The 13,651-nt window shown below is 38.8% G+C and overlaps 1 protein-coding gene across 4 annotated transcripts in view; it reads right to left on the bottom strand.

The window, feature by feature from the left end:
• ULK4 (unc-51 like kinase 4) overlaps positions 1-13,651 on the bottom strand; it is a 437,172-nt gene that overhangs the window by 185,864 nt on the left and 237,657 nt on the right. For all 4 annotated transcript variants that reach the window (XR_012500063.1, XM_074345160.1, XM_074345161.1 and 1 more), the window contains one exon: positions 12,350-12,455. Coding sequence is in view for 3 of the 4 variants with exons in the window: in XM_074345160.1 (XP_074201261.1) it covers positions 12,350-12,455 (106 nt within the window). In the remaining variant the exon portion in view is untranslated. The remainder of the gene's footprint in view (positions 1-12,349; positions 12,456-13,651) is intronic.

The following is a 13,651-nucleotide window of genomic DNA, read 5'->3' as shown; positions in this document are numbered from 1 at the left end:
GGGTCAACCCAGCTGCTTTCCAGCTGGGGGAGCCCAGGGTAAGTCTTTGCATCTTGTGGGTCTCACTTTCATCATCCATACAATGAGGGGTTGGAATAAATGATTTTTAGGGATACTTCAACTTTAAACCATCTGTGATTCAAAAAAGGGTCACTGAATTAAATTGAAGGAAACAAAACCCAAATCAGAATAACTGTCTCCAACAGGAAAGAAAGTCTCCTGGGCACAGTGCACTGAAAGAGCTCTTAGGAAGGAGAAGAGGACAAACTATGATGCCCAGAAAGGCTCAACTGTGTTGGAAACTGTTAACAGAATGAGAAATAAAAGGTCTATGATTTATTCAACTACTTATAGCTAATATCCAAGAGACACCTAGAAAAAACAGCTGGATTAAATCCAAAATTTCGTGCTTATATAGACAGAAGATGACTTTATTGTCTGCCAATCACTTATTTATACTTCTGTAAATGGAAAGAGCTGATAGCTTACATCTTATTGAAAATGTTAACGCTAAATCATTGCTCTTTGGGGACTCATTTTTCAAGTGCACGAAATTCTACAGCCTTAACAATAAGATGCACATAAAGACATTTGGGGGTAAAAAAACATTTGAAATCTAAGCGATCTCTTGACATTTGACTAAAAGTCAAAGCAGTGGACCCTGGGACAAATAGAACACTTCACCCATGAAGGGTGACTGTTAGCTTTGTTTCATGGTCTGTAAATGAGTTATTAAACTCCTCTATAAAGTTTTATCACTGTTCTAATCCCATTAATAACTGTCCTCACTTTAAATGTCCTACTGTTTGCTGAATATGCCAGCAATGTGCTGCACTAATTGCTGCCTGGCATTAGATTTTTTTTTCTCTAAAACTAAGGATATAAAAGAGAAGGCGTTGGAGACACTATGCAACACTGATTATATCATTTAACGGAAAAAAGCAAGAGCCAGATGTTAGCTGCCTCTCTTTGTACGGGTATAACCTGCTTGACTCCACATTTCCATCTTTAGCTCCTGGGTGTCAGCAGCCTAGACATAAGGGAATAAAAGTGAATGTATGTTTCAGCACATTGGGAAAGCACTTAACAGGGAAAACAATTTACATCTTAATAGCTTTCTTTCATTACACTAACTCCTCCTTTGTTTTTCATCTTAGAGGTTGCAGGAATGTTTACCAACTATTGGCAAGTACAAGAAAAAAAATCACACAATCTTTAGAGCTGTCAAGGAGCTCCAGAGGCCACATGTTAACCTCCCATCAGCACTGGAATTGTTTATTTGGTCTCCCTTCAAGACCTGTGCAATCAGTTTGTCCAGAAGCTGACATACTCAAGGCTCCCTACTGTTATAAAGAACGGTCTTATGCTGAACAGGAACTGGCTGCCCTGGAACCTTCCCTAGGACCCAAGGTCCTGCCTATTGGAGCAACTCAGCATGAACCTCCTCCTGTGTCCCAGGAGAGATGTACACATCTGAGACAATGCTGGGAGCTCTGACTGGTCATCTGGCTTACAAGTCAAACATCTCAGCATCTTCTACCACTCCTTAGAAGGAATGGTTTCCATCTGCCTCACCATTATGGATGCCTTAAGAAGCCTGTAGTTTTATCTGCAGTGTTTCTCTAATGTTTCACACAGCAGTAAACTCAACATTCCTCCTTACACAGAGGAGACATTTGATGCCCCACTGCTGGGACATCAGACAGCAGTCCGCCTCCTGAAAGTAATGTGGTAGGAATTGGAAGTTGAAGCACATACGAACATAGGGGGAAAACAGAGACAGGAAAATCAATGTAAATTCAAGGTAATCTTAATAATATGACATGAAACAAACACTAATATAAGAAATATTTTATTCATTTTAAACCCTTCATACATTTAAAATGAGTAAAATGGAGACTTTAATATTAATTTCTTCTATCTGGCTCATGTTGGACAAGAACTTTTCAGGGTCTTCTCATCCTACAGTTTCAGGGAGTTACTTCCAAATTGGATTAACTATCTTGCAAAATACATACACACTGGAAAAAGTCATGTTTTTTAATTTAGTCCCTATGGCAAAATAGTTGCCATTCACAAAACATTCATGCCCTTCCTTTCAAACTGTGGAATCTTTGCTGCAAAGTGATGGCTCAGCCAGGCACTCCATTGCCCAAACTCCCTGCCACTGTAACCTATTGGGAGTGGTAAAGTTTAACTCACTCAAAATGGCTAATATGGGGGTGGGGAATAAGTTTGGGAATTGGGGATTAACAGATACCTACTACTATATGAAAAATAGGTAACAAGGATCTGATGTGTAGCACAGGGAACTATAGTCAGTATCTTGTAGGAATCTATAATGGAAAAGAAACATGTATAACTGAATTGCTCTGCTATACACCTGAAACACTGAAAATCAACTACTTCAATAAAAAAGAAAAGAAAATGGCCGAACTGTTTTATAATCCAGTAACTTCTCTCGAGTTCACTTCTCTCACTCTAATGATCTGCTTATATGGTCCCATGTGAGGGCCACTCAGCTATTTTTAGTACTTAATTTTAAATACTTCTGCTAAGTTTATTCAATATACATAACAAATTTGCATATATTATCATTTAATCCTCAAAACAAACATATGAAATAGGCACCATTATCCTAAAGAGATTAAGACCCAGAATACCTCACCAAGTAAGTTGTAGACTCAGGATTCAAATCCAGTGATTCCAACGACCATACCATGTTACTTTCTTCCACTCATATGCTAACTTCTCAAATCCTTCCCTAAATAAATGGACTTACATCTTTCTTTTTTCTTGCAAGATAGCTTCAAAAGTCTTTCAGCAGCTCTTTGAGATAATTACAGGAGGCGTAACTCATTGTGTGCTATTTCCAGATGTTATTACAGATTCACACCTTGTATTACATGTCCTCCTTCCTATTTTTAACATGTTTTTAATCTGATTTAGTCAAAGAGCTTGTTTGTTGTCTTTTTCTTTTCTTTTACAGAAAAAACAAAACTTTTTTGGTAAGTGATAATATAGCTTTGCTATTTCAGAATATTTCAGATTAAGAAGCTTAAGTGAGCCCTGGTGAGGAGACTCTTGGGAGAGGAAGTAAGGACATGCAGCCATGCCATCTTAGTGGAACAGTAAAGAAGGACAAGTGAGCAGTTCCATCTATTTAACACATAGTTCTCCATATTTCAAGACTGAGGTCAGACAAAGTGAAAGAAGCAAAAACAGGGTAATTTCTTATAAGTTTATAGCTCCTCCAAAATTACTCTGCAAAATCCAAGATTATGTTTTTAGTCTCTGCCAATGAATTTCATTTCATTTACTCTAAAACAGGATCTGCCCCTCAGACATTAGTCCGCTGGGTTCCAAAAGTGGGGAACTGGGTGAGAACAGATGATAAATCACTGAGCAGCTGAAACTGTATCCATTTTGGTGACCTTAAAAGAATCCAGCACACACTGTGTTGTGTATATAAGGTTCTCAACAAGCATATATGGAGGGAAGAAAAGATGTAAAAATATGCCATTGAATACATTTAAGGATTGGGAGGGTTTAATTCAGAACCAAACAGAAGAACCCAACTTCACTAGGGTCCACTGGAACTGCCCCAACTTAGGCAATTTGTTAGTGTAATAGTCTTCCCAGCCTAGTCTAAAGCTGAGCCCTCAGCTAACCCTCAGATAAGGGAGTCAAAATAATAGATTTTTTAAAATTTACTGAGTTATTTGATAGTTTATAATCCACCAACAGCCAACAGAACTTGAAATACACGCCATCTAGAATGAACAAAAATAACTGAATATATCCTCCTCAACAAAGGATGAAGTAAAGTGAACAATGAACTCAAGTAACAACAAACACTGACAGATGTGTTAACAAGAGATGTTATAGTTACACAGAGTAGTAAGGAAATAAATGTCTCTTATCAATAGGTAGCTGAAAAAACTCAATAAAATATTTCCGGCATCTTCAATATAGCTATTCCAAGACATCAACTCTATTACTATAGTCTAAACTTTACTTGCACAATTAACACCAGAATAAGTTAAATAACAAACGTTGTCTAAGTAGTTCCAATGAGGAAAACCAGAATCATCTAGGGTAGCAATTACAGAGAAGCTGATTTGAGTTCAGTGTAAACAAACACTTTCTAACAATTAGAAATCCTCACAAGTGGAGGGTGCTGCCTTGTGTGGGGGAAAAGGGCTTTCTGATTCCTTTCAGACCCATTCACACAGCAACTCCTCAGGTGAGCACAGACAAGAGGCCAGCTCTGGGTGGGAGCTGAGTCTACAGCAAAGCTTTTCCCACTTAGATTATCATCAGCCACATAGGGGACGCTCCTCCACCCCACTGATTCCCAAAGCTAATCTTCACAAATTAGACAAGATGGAGAGGTAAGCATGTAGCTGGTAATTGCCAACGAATTTCCTAACCCTCAGTTCAAATTGAACTGTAGGCTAGCCCTAAGTTTCCAAGTGATTTTGATGCTTTCAATAGCTTTTGACAAAAATGACCCTGTGCACCCTGAGAGCACCAAGCAGTTCTGTTGGTTTTTCCTCCTGTTCCCCCAGGGTTCCCTCTGCTGCAGCCACATTGGTCCCCCACCTCCCCCCCTCACCCCGCCCAAGTCCTCTGACACCAGGGCGGGCTTGGCCCTGGTTTCACACTCACTGTTCTCTCCGCCCACCTTCCCCACAGGTATCTGCCTGGCTCCTTCCTCACTTCCTTCCAGTTCTGACTTCACCACCATCACAGTGAGGTCTTCTTTGGCTCCCCAGGGTAGGATTTCAACCCCACTTCCTCCCAGGTATCTCATCTCCCTCCACCTTTTTCTTTCTTTCATTTTCCTCTGTATTTATCATCGTGTAACATCTAACATAAACAAAACCTCTTGTTCATTTCTTTGGTATGTTGTTTATTTTTCCCACCAGAATGTAAGCTCCACAAAGGCAGAGATGTGGCTGGTTTTGTTCACTGCTGTACTCCTTGCACCGAGAACGATGCCTTGCAAACAAATATTTGCTGAAAGACTGACCAGACTAGATCAGGGTGATACCCATTCATGCTCCTCCCTTTATGTATTTATTGTCTGTGGCTAGCTTCATGCTCTAAGAGCAGAACTGAAGAGCTGCAACAGATTCCAGTCAACAAAGCCAACAGGACATAAACCTGGCTCTTTACAGAGTATTCTGCTGACCCCGTGTGCACAGGTCAAAGGGCCACGTAAAGCTCTGATTCTCAAACTCTGGGTACTTGTACTAGATTGAAGATGGCCACAGATTCACTGCAGCCCCTGTCATCAGAGATGGCGCCTCATCCCCATCCCCTGAACCAGGATGGCTTAGTGATTTTCTTCAACCAACAGCATGGAATGGAAGTGCCAGAAAATTCCTAAGCCCAGGCCACAGGGGCATGGCAGCTTCCACTCAGGCTCTTCTTGCACGTGGCCACCAAGGGAAGAAGGCTGGGGGCGCCTCCCAGAGGATGAACGTCCCCCCGGCCCCGCTGAGGTTCCAGACACATGCCTGAGCCCAGCCTGTGTCACCCTCAGAAGAATAAGCAAGTAAGTGGCTGTTATTGTAAGTCACTTGGCTTGAAAGGGTGGACTGTTATCTAGTAAAGGGTAATTAACATAGTAAGATGTATTTCTTATGCTTTTTAGAGTAAATCCTTCAGACAAATATTCCACTTTTTCTTTACACATCTTCATACTACTGTGCAGGCAGTAGCCTCTTTCTGAATGTATTCATTTAAATGTCATTTTCTGTTACTTCTTGAGTCAAATCACAGGTTAGTAACTAGATTTTACAAATACGCTGATGTGAAAATTTGAGAGTAGTTTTGAGACAGTTTGAGTTACTGGACAACAGGGGTTGGCAAACCATGGCTAGTGGGCTGGCCACCTAATTTTTATAAATCTAATTTATGGACGCAAGGTCATGCCTACTCATTTATGGATTCTCTGTGGCTGCTTTCCGGCTATACTGGCAGTATTGACAACGGCCTCCAAGCCTACAATATTGACTATCTGATCCTTTACAGGAAAAGTCTGCCGACTCCTGCTCTACAATATCATTTTGAATGCTATTCTTAAATGTAAAGGAACCTAAGAGAGCTATCAAGTACACTTTCAAAGCCCAAACTACCCTCATAGCAATTTTTGGGTCTCTTGGGTAAAAATCGATTTGGGTAGCTTTATAGTAAACCTACCAAGAAATGAGCGTTTTGACTTCTGACACACCATAAACCAATAGGGACAAACACCATTTCCTTCAGTGCTCCTCTGGAGGTGCTACCGGTTTTTCGGCTGCCGCCGTGTGTCATGTAAATCCATTCTGCTGACAGCTCTGCTGGCACAACTGTTGTCGGAATTAATATCCATTATTAAAAGGTCACTGCACAGGATGAGCCAGCAGCCAATTTTAAAATGTTAATAACCCTAATGTTTTTCAAATATAAACAAAAGATCTTACTTTGTTTTTTAATTCTTTCCCTACACGTTTCATTTAAAATTGAAAATGTTTAAGCAAAAAACCTGAACTATACAATGCAGCTGCATACAGGTGACACATCAGTGATCCTACTTCTCAGAATCTGTGTACTTCATGGGATGCCTACCAGGTGGCAAATGCCGCAGTGAGGATTACCTACGATACTTCACTGAGTCTAAGATGCCACTGATCAGAAGGAACAACATTACTTTATGTACCACTAGGAACGGAAAAGTGCTGCCAATTATGTACGTCACATGCTTAATCCCTTACAAATTCATCTTACACTCGATGCAAGTACTCTGAGACTTAAGTTTCTCATCTATTGCCTTTATAATACATCTATTGCCATATAACACAAAGTACATCCTACCTATCAGATCTTTACCCAACTTCGGAAAAATCAGCCCACACATTTAGTAGCCAAGGAGTTTGGAGAACAGCAGGGTATAACCAAAAGTCAGACCTGACACATTTCTAGAGAATGCACCCAGACTTTCTGCAGACCACAAGAGCCTCCCCGCCTCTCCCCTCTAACCTACACCAGCAAGGGCCAGGGAGGAGTGCCCAAACTCTCTGTACTCCTGGAACCCCACTCCTCTTCCTCACCCCACCACATCTGCAGCCTGATGACTCTTCTCAGCCTTAAGACCGTCTGGACTCATCACGCCCCCTGTCTCTTCTTACACTGTCACAAGCAGCTCAGGACTCCCGGTCAGCCACCATCTCCTGTGGTCTAAACAGCAAGAGGATGTACACATCTCTCTTCAGAGGCCACACCCCACACCCATGCCCAACCTCTAAACCCCTTTTGCTGTGATATCTGGAGCTCATAACCAGTTATCAGCTAAATCCCTCAAATCATCCACTTCTTGTCTACACTTCCTGCTCTAAACCTTTATTATCTTGAAAGGCTAATTTATCATTTACCATAAGGCAGAAAATTCTCATATTTTTCATTTATCCAAAACGCCCTTCTTCACCCTCATCTTTAAAGATGTTTTCACTGAATATAAAAATCTAGGCTGGCAACTTATACTACACCTCAGCACTTTAAAAATATTTTTCTGCTCTTCTGGCTTCCACTGTTTCTGACAAGAGATCAGCCATCACTTAGATTGTTGATCTGTGGTCAGTGTCATTTTGTCTGAATACATTCAAATTTTTACCTTCAACTTGTGGAAGTTTGGCTATTATGTGCTGAGGTGGTTTCTGTCTTTCAGTTCTGCTAGAGGTTTTCTCCGCTTCTTAGATCTGTTGCAAATATTTTCCCCCAACGTGGGAATAATTTGGCCATTATTTATTTAAATACTTTTTCTGCCCCATTACCCCTCTTCTGTTTCTGGGGTTCCAATTACACATATATGAGAAGGCCTGATTATTGTCCCAAAGGCCACTGATGCTCTTTTACTTTTTTAGAAAGCTTTTTCTTTTTCTCTTTGGGAAAACCTTTACTAATCTTACAAATTTAGTTACCTTTTCTTTCACAGTCTTCAGTCTGCTAGTAACCCTATCCAGGGAATTTTTCATTTCACATATTAAAATATTCAGTTCTAGACTTCTACTTGGTTCTTCTTCGACGAAATTCCCTATCTCTTCACATATTACAGCCATCTTTTCTCTTTGGCCTTGGATGTATTTATAATAGTTGGTTTAAAAGACTGATCTGCTAATTCCAACATCTGGGTAATCTTGGGTTTTGTCTTAATTGACATTTTAGTATTATTATTATTATCATTATCATCATGAGTCAAATTTTCCAGCTTCTTTTTCACGTCTATTAAGTTTTGGTTGTATGCTTGTCACTGTGGATAGTATATCGCAGATGACACGGATTGTATTGTCATCTTTTAAGTGGTATTCATTTTGTTCTAGCAGGCAGTTAAATTCCTTGTGAATCTTTTGGCCCTGAAGAGCTTAGCTTTATTCTTTGTTAGGCCAGTCTAGGGTGGTTTAATCCTTAGTCCTAGGACATGGTTAAAACTCTCTGGCAGGTCTAGAGTAGCCTTTAGTTTCAGACTGGGGTAACCTGACTTAGGTGCATAGCAAGGGACGTCCACTGGCTAGGCTGGATTCCTACATCTCCCATAACTGCATAATTCCTGCTCTCTCAATTCAGCTCTCAACCTTACAGCATCTGCTCTATCCTCTTCTGAGCCTAACAGAATCTTGCTTTATGCATATGCAGTGCAGCCCAGACCTCACCAAGGACTGTATGAAACCTCTGTGTAGACCTCTGAGCCCTATCCCTGTTCGCACCTCTTCTCTTATACTCTCCCCTGTGAATATTCACCAATTCACAACCCTGGATACTAAACTCTTCCTCCATAGCTCAGCAAGATCTCTGTATTCTGCTTGGACTCTGCTTCCCTAACTAGGCAAAAACAACAACAACAACAACGAAAACGGGATATGAGGTTCACTTCATATGTTTCCCTTCTCAAGGCTCACAGCCCAATTCTGTCTATTTTCCAATGACTGAAAACAACTGCTTCACATATTTCATTGAGTTTTACTGTTGTTTTGGGTGGGATGGCATGTTAGTACCAGTTATTGTCACGGGAAAAAGTCAATACTCACTTTTTCCAGTATACATAACAAATCATAAAAATAGAAAACCTCAATAAATTCTAAGAAGTAGAAATAGTACTGTCAAAATTTGCTGATCATGGTGCAGTAAAACTGAAAATAACAAAATTAATAAAACAAAATATGCCCTCAGTCTTAAACAATTACTGGCTCAATGAAAGAACATAAACCAAATTGAAATATATGTAGAAAATAAAAATGATGGAAGTACTACAAGTTAAAATCCTCAGTAAGGCAATACTTGAAAATTCATAGCTCTAAATATTTCACTGATTAAACAGAAAGAAAGGAGATAAATGAGTCAAGTGTCTTATTCAAAAAGACAGAAAAATGACAAAACAAACTCAACAAAAGCATAAGGAATGAATCAATAGACAACAGAAGAAAATTTTTTTAAGTAGGACTAATAAGTAAATTCCCAAACTGGTCTAAAATATTACATACACATACACTCACAATAGTAAAACCATTATCTTAACTACTCAATAAAAATACACAAATGTAAATATGTAATATAAGAAATGGTAATGGAGAGAGAACTTCTGAAACGTAGGAAAATAAGAGACTTATTATGAGAACCTATTCTGTCCAACTCTGGGACGACATTTGAAAGTGTGTATGAAATGAAAACTTTCTGGGAAAGTACACTAAAACTGACTCTATAAAAGATGGGAAAACAGGAAAACATTTATTATCATTGTAGAAATAGAGAACAGTGTCAAAGGGCTACCACTACTACCATGCCTCCAAAAAACAGCACCAGCCAGATGGCTTCACAAGGGAATTCTACCTAACTTAAATAGTAGATAATTTAATGATATTTAAACTGTTCCAGAACCAAAAAAGAGAGAGAAAACTTCCTTAAAAAAATAATAAAGCAACATAGCATTAACAACGAAATCCAGGGGGAAAAAGCACTCTAAAGAAAGAAATAAGAAACAAAACTACAGACCAATCACACTTATGAACGGCCAAGGAAAATTCTGAATAAAATATTAACAAAGAACTTAGGTAGCACAATTAAAGAATAACATATCACAATTAAATGTGGTTACTAACTCAAATACTAGGACAGTTTAATATCAGATATTCTATTAACTGTAACTCATTACATGAATAGACTCAAGGAAAAATCTTTTGAGCATTTCCAGAGATGCCAAAAAAGTATCCAACACAGTCATTTTTTATTCTTGATTACAAAAGATAAAATTTAAATAGAGGGCTACTTTCTTAACCAGAAAAAAAGATTCTGAGGCAATACCAAGATATCCTCTATCTCATCCTCTTTGAATCTTGCAACTGGGCAAGAGAGAAAAAGTAGAACTATAACAACTGGAAAGAAAGACTGTCACTATTTGCAATGGTTATTAGTATATAGCCAGGAAAATTAAAAGAATCATTTAAAAACCATTACTATGGAAAGTAGTAAGAGAATTAACTTAGATGCAAAGTTAGTAAACAGAAATAAAAACACCTTCAAACACATACTAAAAAAAAACCTGAAAACTATATTGGCAGAAAATTCCTTATTTCTAATAGCAAGCAAAAAAGATAAAATTCCTGGGAAGAGATAAACAACAAGAAATGCATAAGGCCTATATAAAGAAAACTATCAACAGATACAATGAAGTTTCGAACAAACAGGAGAACATAACACGCTCTCTCTGATCTGAAGACAAGCAATCTCACGCGCCTTGATGGAACTATAAATTGGCATACTGCTTAGAACAACTTGTCAATATCTATGAAAACTACAGATGCATAGGCCCTGTGATCCAGCAATTCTAACTTCAGGAATTTACTCTATAGGTAGCCCTGCTTCCATGTGAAACTATGTATTTATAAGCTTATTCACTGCAGAACTGCCTGTAACAGCCAAAGACTGGCGATTACCCATATCCACTAGAGCAGATGGGAAACAAGCATATGAGAAAATGCTCGATGTCATACACCATCTGGGAGATGCAAATTAAAACAATGAACTGCCACTACACACCTGTTTGAATGTTCAAAATCCAGAACACTGACAACACCAAATGCTGGCAAGGATGTTGAGGAACAAGAACTCTCATTTACTGTGGGAATGCAAACTGGTATAGCCACTTTGGAAGACAGCTTGGAGGTTCTTTACAAAATTAAACAATTAGCAAACGATTAGCAATTGCACTCCTCACTATTTAACTAAAGGAGTTCAAAACATAGGTCCACATAAAAATCAGATATTTACAGCAGCTTTACTCATAATTGCCAAAACCTGGAAGCGTCGAGACATCCTTCACTAGGTGAATTATAGGATTAATAATTTGTGGTACATGCAGACAGTGGAGTATAATTCAGCACTAAAGAGAAATACACTATCAAGCCATGAAAAGAAATGGAGGAAACTTAAATATTACCAAGTGAAAGAAGCCAATCTGAAAAGGCTACCTACTGTATAATTCTAACTAACTGACATTCTAGAAAAGGCAAAAAACTATGGAGTCAATAAAAAGATCAGTGGTTGTGGAAGGCAGTGGGGTGAATAGGTAGAGCACAAAGGATTTTTAGGGCAATGAAAATATTCTGTATAATATTACAATGATGGATATACATCATTATACATTTGCCCAAACACACGGAATGTACAACACCAAAGAGAGAACACTAATGTAAACTATGGACTTTGGGTGATTATGATGTAATCATAATGTAGGTTTATCTTTGGTTAAAAAAAAAAAAAGTACCACTTTAGTGAGTGATGTTGATAATGGGGAAGGCTATGCATGTATGGGGGCAAGGGGTATACCAGAAATCTCTATACCTCCTTCTCAATTTGATTTTAAACCTAAAGCTGCTCTAAAATTTAAAGTCTAAAAAGTTTTAAGTTTTAATATGACACACATGCATAAGATGTAAAGCAAAGCCACCCTCAACTCATCCAGTCTCATTTTCCAAGGTGCTTTTGACCATATATGCTTTTATTTTGATCAGCAGCAATAAGTCTAAATACTTACACTTGCACTTCTATTTCTTGGTTTATCACCTCTAAGGAGTGCCTATTGATTTGTGCCACAAAGGATGGTGAATTAACTCAGAGAAACTATCACAATCTAACCACCTTCCCATTTTTGCTGGTAGTATTATCATTATTTGTAGATCTTTAAATGTCTATTTTGATTGATCAACTATAAAGAGTATTAGAGTATTTTACTCTCTACGATGTAAGATGAGGAAACTTACAAATAGACAAAACTCAGAATAATCAAAGAGGAATTCTAAAATGCATTTACCTTGTTCATAAAGTAGCTTCATGTTCGAATCTTTGCAGGCAATCAAATTGTTGAGCAATGCAATCACACTTTGCATGGTGTTACCCAGGATGTTCTCCTGATGTTCCTGCAATAGACCACCATCTTTGTAACTGTACAGAAATAGAATTATATCATAATAAAGACAAAAGATCAAATGACCTCCATCCCTTCATCCTTTGTGCAAGGTTGAATGATTATCTTTTGGCACTTGAATGAGGGAGACCCTTCCATCTGAAGGGGCTCCCCATCAGTAAGACAGGTGGGCAGCATGAATCACTCAGAGCACCAGTGCTGGTCCATGCAGTCCCCTGCCCATGAGCTGAGGGACAACCACATGGTCCTCCGTGCTTCACGTGGGTAACAAAGGAGTCAGAGTGACCAGAAATCAAGTACATGGAACTCAGGAGACCACACCTGAAAGTGATTTTGAGATCACAGAAGAAAAACTACTTAAAGAAACATTTCTGCAGTTCTGAGAGCAAACTGGTACTGCTGTTCTCCTACTTCCGTCTTATACATTGATGGTTATGTTGGAAATGACTTGCCGTGTCACTGTCCCAGTGTAATAAACTACATGTGGGACCTGAAAGAGTAAACTTCACTTACCCTAACACTTCACATCCTAGAGCTAGGAGTAACTTTGGTCCTAAAAAGAATGAGGAGAATGAGTAATTCCTCAATCTTAACTTCTCAGGGTAAAGACAAAAAGGTAACTCCTTGGTAACTTTAAAGGGATCTCAAAAAACAAATAAAAACTTGCTTTTTTCTTGTTTCCTTTTTCATTCCTCTTAATTTTTAAAAGGTTAAACAACTAACATGGATAGTAACTGAAACTGTAACATTTCAAACAGTAGAAAAATAGTCTTTAAGCTCCAGGACTAGGTGAGGCAAGCAGGACGCATTAAGGTATAGAGAGAAAGGAGGCACCCAACCCAAGCACTCGCTGGGAGTAAGGGCTTCTCTGGTCCTCCCCTACTCTAGCCCGTGCCCAACCCCCAGCTTGGCCCTCCCCTTGACCACATGCTTAATAGTCAGTCCCATTCTAAAGATGAATCAACGTAGCCAACTTCATCCAGACCCTTTCTTATTTTCTCTCACACACCACACCACCCCCCCCCACAGAAATATATGATTTGCTCCATTTTTTTAGACATAAATTATATTTTATCACTCAACAAATACTTAATGAAGAGCAAAACAAGATCCCCTGTCTTCACAGACACAGACAACAAACAACAGGCAAAAATAAGTCATTAAATTGGATAATGTGTTAGAAGGTAA

The sequence above is a fragment of the Camelus bactrianus genome, chromosome 17, assembly GCF_048773025.1.
Source record: "Camelus bactrianus isolate YW-2024 breed Bactrian camel chromosome 17, ASM4877302v1, whole genome shotgun sequence".
NCBI lineage: Eukaryota > Metazoa > Chordata > Mammalia > Artiodactyla > Camelidae > Camelus > Camelus bactrianus.
This window is presented reverse-complemented; position numbering and strand designations above follow the sequence as displayed.